The sequence below is a fragment of the Miniopterus schreibersii genome (assembly GCF_964146895.1).
Source record: "Miniopterus schreibersii genome assembly, chromosome: 8".
Taxonomy (NCBI): Eukaryota; Metazoa; Chordata; class Mammalia; order Chiroptera; family Miniopteridae; genus Miniopterus; species Miniopterus schreibersii.
The window spans coordinates 34,639,651-34,653,361 of record NC_138109.1 but is presented as its reverse complement, the minus strand read 5'-3'; the positions used below and the strand labels follow the sequence as shown (position 1 = coordinate 34,653,361).

At 44.3% G+C, this 13,711-nt stretch overlaps 1 protein-coding gene across 1 annotated transcript in view; it reads left to right on the top strand.

Moving 5' to 3' along the window:
* The window catches only part of PLPP3 (phospholipid phosphatase 3), a 76,922-nt gene that overhangs the window by 27,493 nt on the left and 35,718 nt on the right, over positions 1 to 13,711 (top strand). The window contains exon 2 of the mRNA XM_081145513.1: positions 13,091 to 13,248. Within this exon, the coding sequence (XP_081001639.1) occupies positions 13,091 to 13,248 (158 nt within the window). The remainder of the gene's footprint in view (positions 1 to 13,090; positions 13,249 to 13,711) is intronic.

Here is a 13,711-nt window from a genome sequence, read left to right as displayed (position 1 = left end):
TGGCTTCCTGGAGTTTTGGCAAAAGACCTTCCCTCTAGAACAATAGGGTTCCTGTGGCCAACCACCTAGGAGTTTTGACTCCAGCTGGTTCTCCCACGAGGATCTGGATGCCCACATTCTGTTGTCCCCTTACTGGTGGGGGAAGGGTGGGGCTGCCAGAGCAACTGCAGGTGGCCCGGAGCACGTGGGTTTCTGTCCAGAGGCTAGTGTGAGACGCCCCCGCTTCTCAGGTCCAGTCAAAGCACCTAAGGACGGGAAATGGGATGGCTGCGCAGAGCTGTGGAGAGCCAGCCTGACCCAGCGCCACACCTGCTGTGCTGCTCCGAGACCCTGTTTCTAAATTTCGGTTCTGTCCTGTACCAAATGGAGCTGGTACTCTCTCTCTGGAAAGTATTACTGGGAGTGAATAAATGAGGCCCGGCTATAATGCGCCTAGCATAGTACCGGGTTTGCAGCTGTAGCTAATGCTAATTCCCACCTGTCTCCAGCCCACACCACCTTTTTGCTGATACACCTCTTTGTAGCTGAAGGTTTGCAGATTTGGGAATGTTTGCTGGAGTTCTTTATAAATGAGCATCTTTGAACTCCCAGGGCTCTGCTTGGCCAGTGGGCTTCAACAAACTTAAAGTAGTGTGCTCCTCAGTTACCCAGCTAGGATAGTGAGCAGGGTGGTGCCCACCTGCTCTGTGGAGATGCCATGGAAATGAAGCCTTATAAAATGCCCTGTACTCCTTGGATAAAGGTGAAAACTCCTGAACTTAGGTCCACAAGACACCTGGTAACATGCGCATGAAGACACCTTTCACTTGTACATGAAGAAATAGAGCCTGAGAGAGCAGCAGTGTGATTGTACAGCAGCAGCAGAGTGAGCACCGAGGAATACAATCAATCATTGCTGGCTGGTATTTGCTTCTTAAGGTTGCCTTGGCAAGAGAAACTTAACTAATACCCTCAGAATCACCTGTGTTATCGATATCAGGCATGTGTTCACTGAACCAAAAACTGGGGTCGAAATTATTTTCCCTCCCAGGATATTGGCCGAGCTGACCCAACTCAGACGACCTGAGACTATCAATCAGCAGGTGAAAGTCTGGCTCATTTGCTAGAACAGCCACGCAAAGTAGAATGACCCCAACATATTTATTTGCTATCAATTTACTTCCATTTATAGTAATCCTAGTAATGATTAATTACTAGTAATTTTTCCCCAATGAAGAAGTGTCTTCTGGATTGAATAACATTTTTAGCTACCAGTTTTTTCTTTTTCACATGTTTTCAGCATCTGTGTGGTGGGAATCAGATGGGCTCCCTCAAACTACTTTCCTTCTTTGCCCTCAGGGTTAAGAGTTGGGTAGGGGTCGAGGGTGGAACACAGCAGTTTTGTTAATGTTTAGTGGGGGCGGGGGAAGCTTCCCAATTTGGGATTTTTTTTCCTTTTAGTATAGTCTTAACTACATTATTGCCATTCTAAGATAGCAAGGAATGTTTGCATTGCATTCACCCGGCTAATCAGTAAACCAGCGTTGCATCCCTGCCGGCTGCAGGCCACGTGCCCGAGGGTGTCCTGATCGTCTTAGAAATGCCTCTGTGGGAGTTCCTGTCATGTTGCATCATGGGTCCTTGTCCCCCAAGTATGCATTCTTCGAGGGCGGGGACCACGTCTTATTCGTTTCTGTGGCCCATACTTCTCTCAGGGAGGAGTTTCGTCGTTCAAAGCAGCCTTTTCCTTCACTTTCTCGCCACCCAGTGCAACGTGTAAAACTCGGCGGGGCACGGACTGAGCCTCAGATGTCTGGGAAAGAAGTTTGACTTGTACTTTAATCAGGTGTTTTGTAATACCTCACTCCCTGGATACTTCTAAAGTGAAAATGGAGCCTATAAGGACAGCACAGAGAGAGGAAATAAACTACAAATTAAAAAGTGATTAGTGAGTGTTTAAGCAGAAGGTCAAAGGGATTATTTTGGACTTCAGACTTTTCAGCTTTCAGGGCTTGTATTCAGTTACAGAATTACATCCCTGAATTATTTGTGCAGGTGGCAGCTGTCATAGTTGAAGAAGGTTTCAGCGTTTTACAAAAGGAACATTGATAGGGCTGGGAAAGGGGAGTGTGCTCCTGGGGTGAGGGTTGTCTTATCCGCCGCAGCCCACTGGAATGGCCCCGGTCTTGCTCAACTTGAGTGACAGCCCTTGTCTGAGCTGACACAACTCTGTCCAGGTTAGTTCAGTCACTTTCTTGAGGAAACCAGTCAAGCCGGTTGATTGGCATCCTGTAAACAGCTGGATGGTAGATTTTCTGGACTGGGAGGGCAGAGAAGTCACAGTCTTAATACCTACCACGTGAACGGCTGTTGGCATCCTCCCTTTACCACTGGGCTTCAGAGAAGTTAAGCAGCCTGCTGAAGATTGCATAGATTATAAGTGGCAAAACTGGTTTTCAAACCCAGGTCTGAGTTGTTTTCGTTGAGACTGGAGCTCTTTTACTTAGCTCTTTCTTCAGGGGTGGGCTGATACTGATCCCTTCCACCCCTGGGGCAGCTGGGCAGGGTGGGGTGTGATTGCTGAGTCACTGACCTGGGGTTGCCCTACAAACAATTGGTAGTTTCACTTTCACTATGTGAAAAAGGCCCTAAAACTGATGATTAAGATTATCCAGCCCACAGCCCGGTGTAGCTCAGCAGTTGAGCATCGACCTAAGATCCAGAGGATCGCTGTTTGATTCCTGGTCAGGGCACATGCTCGGTTTGCGGGCTCAATCCCCAGTTGGGGGCGTGCAGGAGGCAGCTGATCAATGAGGGCTCTCTTCTCATTGATGTTTCTCTCTCTCTCTCTCCCCCATCCCTTCCTCTCTCTGAAATCAATATAGATATATATATATATTTAAAAAGATCATCCAGCTCAAGCACCCATCTGAGACTTGAAACTGGCGAGGTTCCCCATAAATTATTCCTAATGGAAATGTCAGCTTTTCATGAGAATATGTGGTATTGTATTGCTTTGGGGAGGTTGTCTTATAAAACAGGATTTGGGTTATGAGAGAGATCAGGTAGGAGGAGTTCAGAACTCAGAAGGGGGCAAAAGAATCCACAGGTCATTGAGTGTATTAGGTATGGAATCGGATATTCTGAATTTTAGTTTGTTTCCTATTTATTCAATACACATTTTTTGAGCACCCTCTAAGTACCAGGAATTATTCTCTATGCTGGGGATACAGAGGTAAATAAAATATATGGACCCTTTTCTGAAGAGACTCTCAGCTAGTGAAGGAGATTTACAGGAAAGGAATAACTGGAATGCTAGAGTGTGGTGGGTCTCAGTCTTCCCATCTATTAGATGGAGTAAATGGCATCTAAGATCTCCTGTAGTTCCAAAGCCTGATCAGTATGTCACTGCCACGTGCCTAACTCCGTTTAGAGTAAGATTTGTCATACCAACAAATATATAATGGGCTTTAATCCTTAAGTTGCTTCTCACTTGGCTTTTCATCTTTAGAATTCATGAGCTTCTATCAGAAGGTGGCTGTTTTGTTTTTATTTTAAATAGCTGTTGCCTTAAAAATAGAACCCTTTGGTAACTCCACCCACCGCCAGCCACAAGGTATGGGCTTTGTAGTTCTGCAAGCCTTGACTGCCAACCCTCATTCTTTTTCCTGCCTGTGAGACCTTCAGCAAGTCACTTAACTTCTGAACTCAGTTTCCCCCTATCTAAAATGCAAATATTATTAACTCTTCTGCCGTGGTGACTTTCCGCAGTCCTTGGATTTATAATTGAAAACGCAGATAGGAGGCTCAGTCTTGGGCTAAGATTAAGACATACACATAATGGGTACTAGACTTACTGGGGAGATCACTTCATAAGTTATATAAATGTCTAATCACTGTGTGTATGCCTGTAACTGTAATTGAAAAACAAAAAATATAAAAAAATTTTCTTTTAAAATTTCAAAAAGAAACACACACACCAAAAAAGACATATGTACAAACACATGCACATATGCATTCACATATACACACATGTCCAGTGTGGCCAATACCTACCTGGGAGGACACTGTTGAATCAAGGGTTAGTTATTTCTATTTTTATGGGTTCATGCAAGGACTTCCATATTCTCCAGAGCAGGGATAGAAAAGCCAGATGTCTACGGGGGCCAGGCAGTTTAACAGAAGTAGACCAGGTACAGAAAAATGTATAGTAAAACTCTAAGAATGGCAACTGACACGCAGCCGTAGTGTCTTGGAGTCGGTAGGGAATGTCGGCACCCTGGGGAATGCGTGCGGCAGCCGGTACCCGGCCTCTATTGCCACGTGGCACGAGAGCTGGTTGAAGAAGCTGGAAATCTGGATGATCTGTGAGACGTCTGCTCTTAAATGTTAACAACTGATTTAAAAAATTTTAAACCCTGGGTGGGCCCATCAGAACATCTCTGCAGGCCAGATTTGGCCATGGGCTGCCAATTTGTGACCTTTGATGTAGAACTTGGACCATGCAGCTTGATGGGTTATCTTGGAGCAAGAGCCCTGATGGCCTTGGAGCGCCAACCAGCATGCTGCTGTTCTCACACGGCCCCTGGCAATGCTTCCACTCTTCAGTTTTGGCATTGCACCTGGCTCCAGTCCTGCCTTTTGACTGTCTCGAACTTTGGCCCTCCCAGCTGTCCAATGTCCTGCCAGTCCACATGTTGTTTATTTTACCGCCACATGAACCTGGTGTTTTGTGTACACCTGGGCAGTGTGGCTTGGATGGGGACACACTTGATGACGACCATGTTTAACTGTTGGAAAAATAAAAAGAAAGGTTTCTTTTCACCCTTGTTAGAGCTTTACCTCCTATCAACCTTGTGTGATCTTTGAGAATGATGGCAGAGTTCCTGCTGTGCAGTTTCTCCTCCGAGTCAGGGTGCCAGGTCCTGCTAACCACTGTCGAAGCCCCTTCTGTTTATATAATCCCCAAAAGTCCCTGGAATTACAGGATTTTATGAGCTTGCATTTCCCTTGGCATCAGATTGTTTTGGGGGAGTGGCTAGCAGGCCCGCAGCTACTTTAGTGAGCTTTTGATAGAACTTTGATCGCATCTGATTTCTTCTTAAACATTTTCAGTAGTTTTCTGTCAGAGACAGGAGCAAAAATGGACATACAGGGAGTCAGGCCATTACTGGACATTTTAACTGCGTCTCAGTCCTCATAATTAACTGTATGTTGGAAACTCTTGGACTAAGCAATGATGGAAATGAAGTTCAGGAGGTAAAGTGACTTGCCTAAGGTCACACAGTAAGTGTGACAGGTGGTAGAAGTGGGAAATGAATTCCTGTCTGCTTGACTCAGAAGTTCACGGGTAAATTGGAATTAGGTAACTCAGCCAGATGAGTGAGTCCTGTGAGAAGAGATTTAAGTCTTGAAGGATGAATAGGAGTTCGCCAGTGGTACTTGAATCCAGATGTTAAAAATATTGCTCACAGAGTTGTTGAGAAGGTCACATGTGATTACTTATGTAAGAGCTGTAAAATCCTATACATGTGAGTGATTCTTGCTGAGGCCTCGGTCTGCACAGCCACATGGCAAATGAACTCATTTAGGTCATAAGGGAAACTGAGGCAGGAGGGTGGCTGGATCTATAAATCCATCTCAACATCTTAGGAGGAGCTTGCTTTTTATCTTTGTTCAAGGGCAACATATACTTTCCAGAGCTTTATAGCTTTGCTAATATCTGCATGGACACAGTTCATGTGTGCTCAGCAAGGAAGGCTAACTGGCCCCATCTCTGAGTGACCTTCAGAGTCAGAGCCTCCTATTACATATACTGGTTATGGCTCTTACCAGCAGAGTGGACGCTGAGGCAAATTATTATCTCTCTGACCCTCAGGTTTTTGGCTATATACTAATTAATTTAGGGGGTTATTGTGAGAGTTAAACCAGCTGATGTATCCCAAACTCTTGGCGCATAATAGATGCTCAATGAATGTAAATTTACTTTAATCTTTATTTAAAAGAAGGGTCAAAGAGAAGAAGGAGATCTGGGAAATGACCCAGTTTCACCTGGAATACAGGAATCACAAGTCATGTTGGCTCTGGTAGCAGTGTATTTGTACTAGAAATAAAAATATTCCATTTGTGAAATATGTAGTAGTGACAAAAGATGTCTGGATCTCTCAGTGATAGGTATGAACCATGGGCTGGTGTTCAGTTTGTTTTTAGTTCCTGGTGGATATGGCAGCCCTTTAAAAAGCCTACTAAAAAGGCCAAAATGGCCAGAGCTGGGAGTGTCAAGGCAGCTGATATTATTTTAAAGAATGAAGTGTTTTCACTATAAGCATTTTCAAATAAAAAGGCCATCCAACTTATTTTTCATACTCAAGATTAGACTAAAGACAGCTTTCTCTTTGTCATGGAACCTGAAACTTGCCAAAGTTGAGGAACTTGAAAATAGTGCAGCATCTTGCTCATAGTTGTGTCCCCAGCACCTAACACAGTTCCCACTACTCAGTAACTGTCCATACATACTCGTGGAATGGGACTAAACACCTTGGGCTTGAGGTCAGGAAACCCAGGCACCAGGACTAGATCTGCCGTTAGCTTCTTCACTTCAGATCTGCCAGTCTTCTTTTTGTGAAGAAAGGGCCTGAACTTTCCAGCACCGAAGAACTGAGCATTTGTCAAAGAGAACCTTGAGACCCAGAGTATTCCATGCTGGCACCAGCCAAGAGCAAGTGTTTTTCATGGCAGCCCCTTTCAAAGGTGAGAAACACCTTCATAGTACACTTAGTTTTGTCTCATCTGGATTGTGTCCAGTCTAAAAATCTGGACAAATATTGTAAACCAAAGAAAGTTTGCACACTTCTAAGACAAGTAGCAATTAATTACTTTAAATAGAAATCCTGTCACTTACAAGCAACATAAATATTTGTATTTTGAACCTCTAAGTAGTAGTTAAGTTGACCATTCTGGCCTTAAGTGAATGAAAAAGAAAATCAGTTGGTCATATTTTAACAGGGAATACATTTATAAAAAAGGGAAGGGTCAGGTCATGGAGTAAGGAAACATGAGCCAAAGGAACATGGGTTCAAATCCCGTGACCAATTGACTCCTTTGTGATGCTTGGACAAGTTATGGAACTTCTGGCCTTAGTTTTCTGTTGGGTACAAATGAAAATAATAACCTATAACTTTTCATAGCAATAGTGAAGATTAGAATACATTATATATATATATATTGATTGATTGATTGATTTCAGAGAGAGGGAGAGAGAAATAAAAACATCAATGACGAGAGAAAGTCATTGATCGGCTGCCTCCTGCACGTCCCCCACTGGGGATGGAGCCCGCAACCCGGGCATGTGCCCTGACTGGGAATTGAACCTCGATCTCCTGGATCCTAGGTCAGTGCTCAACTGCTGAGCCACGCCAGTGGGACAGAATACATTAATTCTTAATTAGACTCTAAACTCCTTGAAATCAGAAGTCCAGCATCTTCCACCTGTATTTCTAACATCTGGTCCAAATTGGTGCCGTTTGCTAGCTTTGCACTTCAGGTGAGCTGCTTAACCTTTCTGAGCCTCAATTTTTCATTTGTAAAGTGAACAGAACTCTAGTACTCTATAGTATAGGTAAGATGGATACATCCCTGTCACAGAATCCTAATGGCTGCCCGATTTGAGCAACTTACTCTGTGATTGATATTTACACGCATATTCTGGGTAGGTATGGGGGCTTTCTGCAGATGTGAGTTTAATTATTACTCTCATAGGTCCTGGACTTTGCTTATTTTAAGGTAAGTACAGATTGGGGGGAGCAGAAAGTTGGACGACTCTGGAAAAGGCACTCAAAGGGCTTTGGATAACGGAGGCATTGGGAAGCCCCTCCCTGATGCTTTGATTTGGGGCATACAAAAGTGCAAAGATTTCTCATTCACTCTCCAGCCCCCACTCTTTCCTTAGCCACACCCAGAGCTTCCTAAACGCTCCGAGAGCAGGAGGCTGTGTTTAATTTTGTGCAAACGAGAGGCTGTGGCTGAAGGGAGCAGGGCTCTGGGGCTGGGTCACTTCCCACATGACTTTATCAATGGGTGGGCCACGAAAACTTATCCTCTGTTTTTTCACACTCCACTCCCAACCACCCAGCCTACCCAAGTGTTAGTTTTTCAAAGCCCAAGAAGTTTCAAAGGCCCGAACCCAACACAGGGCCCTTTCTTCATGCTTTGATTTTCTGCCCATTAAGTGTTGTTAGTGAGTTCGGATTTCGCCTCCTCTGCAGCTTACACATCCCAAGAGGTCCCTGGAGGTATAGGAAGTTAATTGATCCTTGATTAAAAGAAGGAGAAATACTTGCATCTGGGTCTGGAATCACCAGATTGGTGGGGGGGGGGGGTGCGTGTGTGTACACACTTCTAGTTCTGCTTTGCAAAAAGCTGGTAATCTACCTTTCATTAGAGATAAATCTAAATTCTGGGATATTGGCTTCAGAGTTTCAGTTAATTAGATGTGGAGCACATGAGGTACATGGTGAGTGTTCAGTGAACAATAGCCAGTGCTGTTGCCTTGACTATTCCAAGCAGACCATTATTTTTCTTCAAAGGAGTTTTGCTGAGCTTTATTTAGTTTATTAACACATAGGTGGCTTCTTTCTCTCTGTTTTAAGTGACTCACTCACTTTAGAAAGCACCCAGGAGTCAGATCATTTGAACCCCATCCAGCTCCACAATGTACTTGCAGAGTGGCTGGAAGTCAGTTTAATCCCTTTGAAACTTAAGGTGACTTAATGTGTTAGTTTTTAAAAAATTTTTATTGATTTTTTTTTTTTTAGAAAAAGAGAGAGAGACATTGATTTGTTGTTCCAATTATTGATACATTCATTGGTTGATTCTTTTATGTGCTCTGATCCAGGATTGAACCTGCAACCTTGGCATATTGGGATGATGCTCTAACCAGCTGAGCTGCCCGGCCAGGGCCCTAACGTGTTGGTTTTATAACTGTTTCTCCCATTAGCCTGTGGGCCAGCTGAAGGTCGGCATGTAAATTCCTTCATCTCAGTAGCCCCATCAGTACCTAGAATAGGCATCTAGGTTTGCCATACTGCAGTGTTTATGTGGGGATCCTCAGCACACTGTGGGCACGTAATAGTTGTTTATTAAATGTTAGCTATTATTACTGTTCTTCATGCTATTTTCCCCTTTCTTCCTTTCACTGTTTACTTATGCATCTCTTCCAACTCTGTAGCCAAATTTAAAACTGTATTTTCATAATGGCCATCAGTTTTGTTGGCTGGTTTATTGGAATCCCATGCTGAGTTTTCATGAGTGTATTTAGCCCCTGGACCTCAGAAACCTCTTACTCATATAAGGTCAGCTCACGACTCCCGTCCACTGTGGGCCATCTCTAGTGTCCACAGCAGAGTAGTTTTTTGTGCCCTTGCTGTAGTCTATACATGTCAGTCCACACGTTAGAGATATTTTAGTGCACTTGTTTTTGTGACTTTCTCACAATATCATGAGCCTCTTGAGGACAGGTGCTGTGATGTATTCACCTTTAGATCTCCAGTGGCTAGTACTGGGGATTTTCTTGAAATGGGATTATCGGGGACTATAATGGTAGTAAAGATGGTGCCAAAGCTGGAAATGGAGATCCTGCTTTGGGGAAAAACAAAAAACAGCCTCTTCTCTGTGTCCTGGAGAGGGAAGGCATGGTGTTATATCTCTTGAGGACTAGCTGCCCCGTTGGGGAAAGTGTTTCTGCTTTTCTCATCGACTGAAGGAATCTGAGGTCACTCTCTTGCTGGAACAAAGTCAAGCTTTAACTGGCATCACCCCCAATCGGACCACAGTTGGTAGGGGAGACCAAAAAAAAAGCCATTGGGTTTTCTAAATGCTATTTCAATGCCTTTCAAGAAAACAAACAGAACATATTCAGATCCAACTTCTTGTCTGTCTGTGGTCCTCGTCCACATAATCAGAACCGGAAGCCCCCCCCAAGCCTTGAACAAGGAGGGCAGAAAAGATTTGGATTGCTCCCAGGTTAGGAGGGCAAAGGCATTGCCTGGGCATTTTCTTCCCTAACCTTCTCTGTGGGAATTCTCCCCTTCTTCCTTTTAACATTTATTGAGTGTCCATAGTGTGTGCCAGACTGTGCTCTCACATCACCAGTGCTGTGGCCTGGTGTCTTCCAACTAAAGCAACATCCTGTACTGACTTTATTTTTATTAATTTTTTTATTGATTGAGTTTAGAAAGAGAGGAAGGGAGAGGGATAGAGAAATAGAAACATTGATGTGAGAGAGACATGGATCGGCTACCGCCTACATGCCCCTTACTGGGGATGGACCCGAAACCTAGGCATGTGCCCTGACTGGGATTGGAACTGGTGACCTCTTGGTTCATGGGTGGATGCTCAACCACTGAGCCACCCCGGCCAAGCCATCCTGTACTGATTATAACTGAGCATATGTGTCTTCCCTTTCTAGATTGTAAGCTCCCTGAGGGCAGGGTTTGTGTCATCTCTGTATTTTTTGTACTTAGTATACATAGTAAAGACTCAATAATGATTTGTTGAATAAATGAATGAGTGAATGAATGATTGGCTGCGTTAATGTATTACATTATCCCAGCGATCCCAAAGCCAGATTTCATTCTTCCCATGGGACAGATGGGAAGGGGCTTTTGGAGATGAGAAATAGCTCACTCAAGTAGAAGGGAGCTGAGCTGAGATCATTACCCCAGTTCTGTCTCACTCCATAGCCCTTTTATATGTGTTTTATTGTCCTTAGAAACATATGTTTTACAGGCCTGTCACGTGAACGCTATTAAAAATAGAAGCTGGGGCCCTGAGAGTGTAGCACAAATTTAAGGAACTCGGGGTCTGTTCCCTACCTGAGTTTATTAGCAACATTTTGGCTCCTGGGCACCACAGAGGCTGTGGCCGGGCACAGACACCCAGCTAAAGGATTTATCATGATGGGTAGAACTTAAAAGCGGACTATTAATATCGTACTGCTGGCTTCTCAGCTACTTTTCATAGCCAAATTGGCCACATTTCAAAATATTTAGGCAGTGGAACGAAGATGGTTCAGGCCCATGTGATATCTCTCTCCTAGCGCCCCAACCCCAAAAGATCAACTGACTGCTCTTGCCATTCCTGAGCCAGAGCATTTATCTGCCACCTCCCTTGCCCCCTTTACTCCACTGCAGAGTCGGTGTTTCAAGAGCTAATGGTTATTGCCTTCCAGGGCCCCTCTGTGTTTACTTTGAGAAGGTCAGGCACAATGCTGTGGTGTGTCGCTGTTCTTTCTTTTCAAAGCACCAGTATGAATTTGATAAAGTAAATTGTTGTTCTAGCAGGAAGCAGTTAGGGGGTCACAAAATAAATAGCCGTAGAATTCAAATAAATCCAAAGAATAAAACCAAATAAATCCATGCCCGTATGCACAGTGATACATAAATACACTTTTTAGAAAGTGAGCATTTTTATCACTGCCAGTCTGGACCCAAGTAATTGAAAAATTGTGGAGTTATGGTACTTTTTTTTTTTTTAAAGAGTTGGTCTGGGCCCTGGAGCAATGTGATATGAATTTAATTCTTTTTGAAAAACATGAAAATGGAATTTTATCTTTTCAACAACTGCTTATCTTGGGATTTTTTTTTTTTTAGCTAATGAAATTCACATTGGGATGAAACCAATTTGCTAAGTAAAATTAGGGATTTAGGCATTTGGGATGGACTAAGAGACTCTGAGTGAGCTAAATATAGTCTCTCTGAACCTCTTTTTTCCACTTGAAGATAAGCGCTTGTCATGCTTAAATGATGCTTTAAAATGTTGAAAGATTCAATGCAAAAATGGATATGAGGCACCTCACACATTGTAGGTGCACATCAGCGGTGTCTGTTACCATTGACCAACTGTTTTTCATGGCCTTCCCTAGTGCTAACATTCAGTGGCTCACCTTTTACATTGTGAAGGTGGCACTGGGGCTTGGTGTGGAACTTGGGTGCTAGGTCTTCAGCCTAAGAAAAGAGCTTGCACTGAGATAGAGTCTCTGTGTACTGTTTTCTTGTAGGATGGGGGTGGCTTGGGGCAGGGGACTGTGAGTCCAGAGAGGGGAGGTTCAGGTCATGGGTAACTCTGTAGGCCATGCTTTATCTCATCCTGTGCAATGGGGAGCCACTGAAGAGGCTTTGGCGTGGCAATGTCATGTCAGGAAGTAAACTGGTGGATATGTGTAAGGCAGTGAAGGCCAGGAGACTGATTTGGAGGCTCTTGTGGTGCTGAGGCAAGAAATACTGTGACCCTTCCCTCATCACTTCAGTGCTATAAGGGACTTTTTCCTGACAGGTGATGGAATCCATTTGCCTTGACCTTTAAGAGAATGGCATCGAGCTGGCCACTGATTAAACCAGCAGCAGCTGCACTGGCAGCTTGGTGCTCTCCGTGCCCTTGGGCTCTGCTCCAGGCCTGCAGGCAGCAGGGCCCAGCTCAGCTCTGCTCAGTCTTCGCAGTGACTCTTTGCACAGTGAAAGAAAAAGACTGAAAATGGCATCCATTGAACAGCTACTGTGTCCCAGGCACTGTGCTAGCAATTTCCTGTGCTGTTTTCTCCACAGGTCTTTTGACATATGGGGACATGAGGCCCAGGAGATAGAGTGAGAACCAGAAGTCACACTGATAGGAAGTGGTGGGTCTGGGATTCAAATTCAAGTTGTCTGCGCCCGGCCTTCACCACTCCGTGTAGCATAGCCTTAGGATGAACTGCTCAAAGGGGAAGTGGTTAAGACTTAAGAGAAGAATGTACTTGAAGGCATCCTGAGGCACCATTAAATTCGGGGCTATGTCAGTGATTATTACGCATTGGGGGTTGATTTTCAGCAGGATGTTGCGGAGCAGTGGGAAAGCTCCTGCCCTGGCTCTTCCACGGCCTCCCTCTGTGCTCTTAGACGGGGGGTGGGCCGCAAAAGGAGGAAAGGGGATGCGTGGAGCGAAAGCTCTCAAGGAGTTAGTATCACTGTCATTGTTATTTGGGGTGCTCTTTGCTGGAGTCATTCTCTATCCACCTTGCATTGATGTTTCCCCCTTCTTGTCTTTTTTCCTGCTATATGCGATGTTCCATCTTGATCAGCGGGCCTGCCCTTTCTGATCATTGAGACCAGCACCATCAAGCCTTACCACCGAGGGTTTTACTGCAACGATGACAGCATCAAGTATCCCCTGAAAACTGGTGAGACAATAAACGATGCTGTGCTCTGCGCCGTGGGGATCGTCATCGCCATCCTCGCGGTAAGTGCCCAGGCTGCTGTGCTCACCCTGTCTGACCTCCCCTGTGTCGTATTGTAGAATACCCGAGTCAGAGACGTGGTGGGTCAATCAGAATTTCACTTGATTAACGCTATTTATTTAACGAAGTTAATACCATTATTAAAGGAATTTTAAAATACTAACTACGCACACGCATACATACACAGCAGGTCTTTGAATAACATCGTTTCATTCGGTGTCTTTTCATTCTAGCATCGGTGAGATGTCATAGGAACTTAACTCGTTTACATCAATTAGCTTTTGGTAAAATAGGTTTTGTTGTATGGCATTCTGTTCAAAGTCACAGAGCCTACGGTGAGGACTTAGTGTATACTAAAATTATTATAAAAGGATGCTAAGCACCCTTCTAAAATACTTCGCATGCAGTATCCTCACAGCAACCCAGTGAAGTCTGGATATTGTTCTGATCTTTCTTTTAATGTTA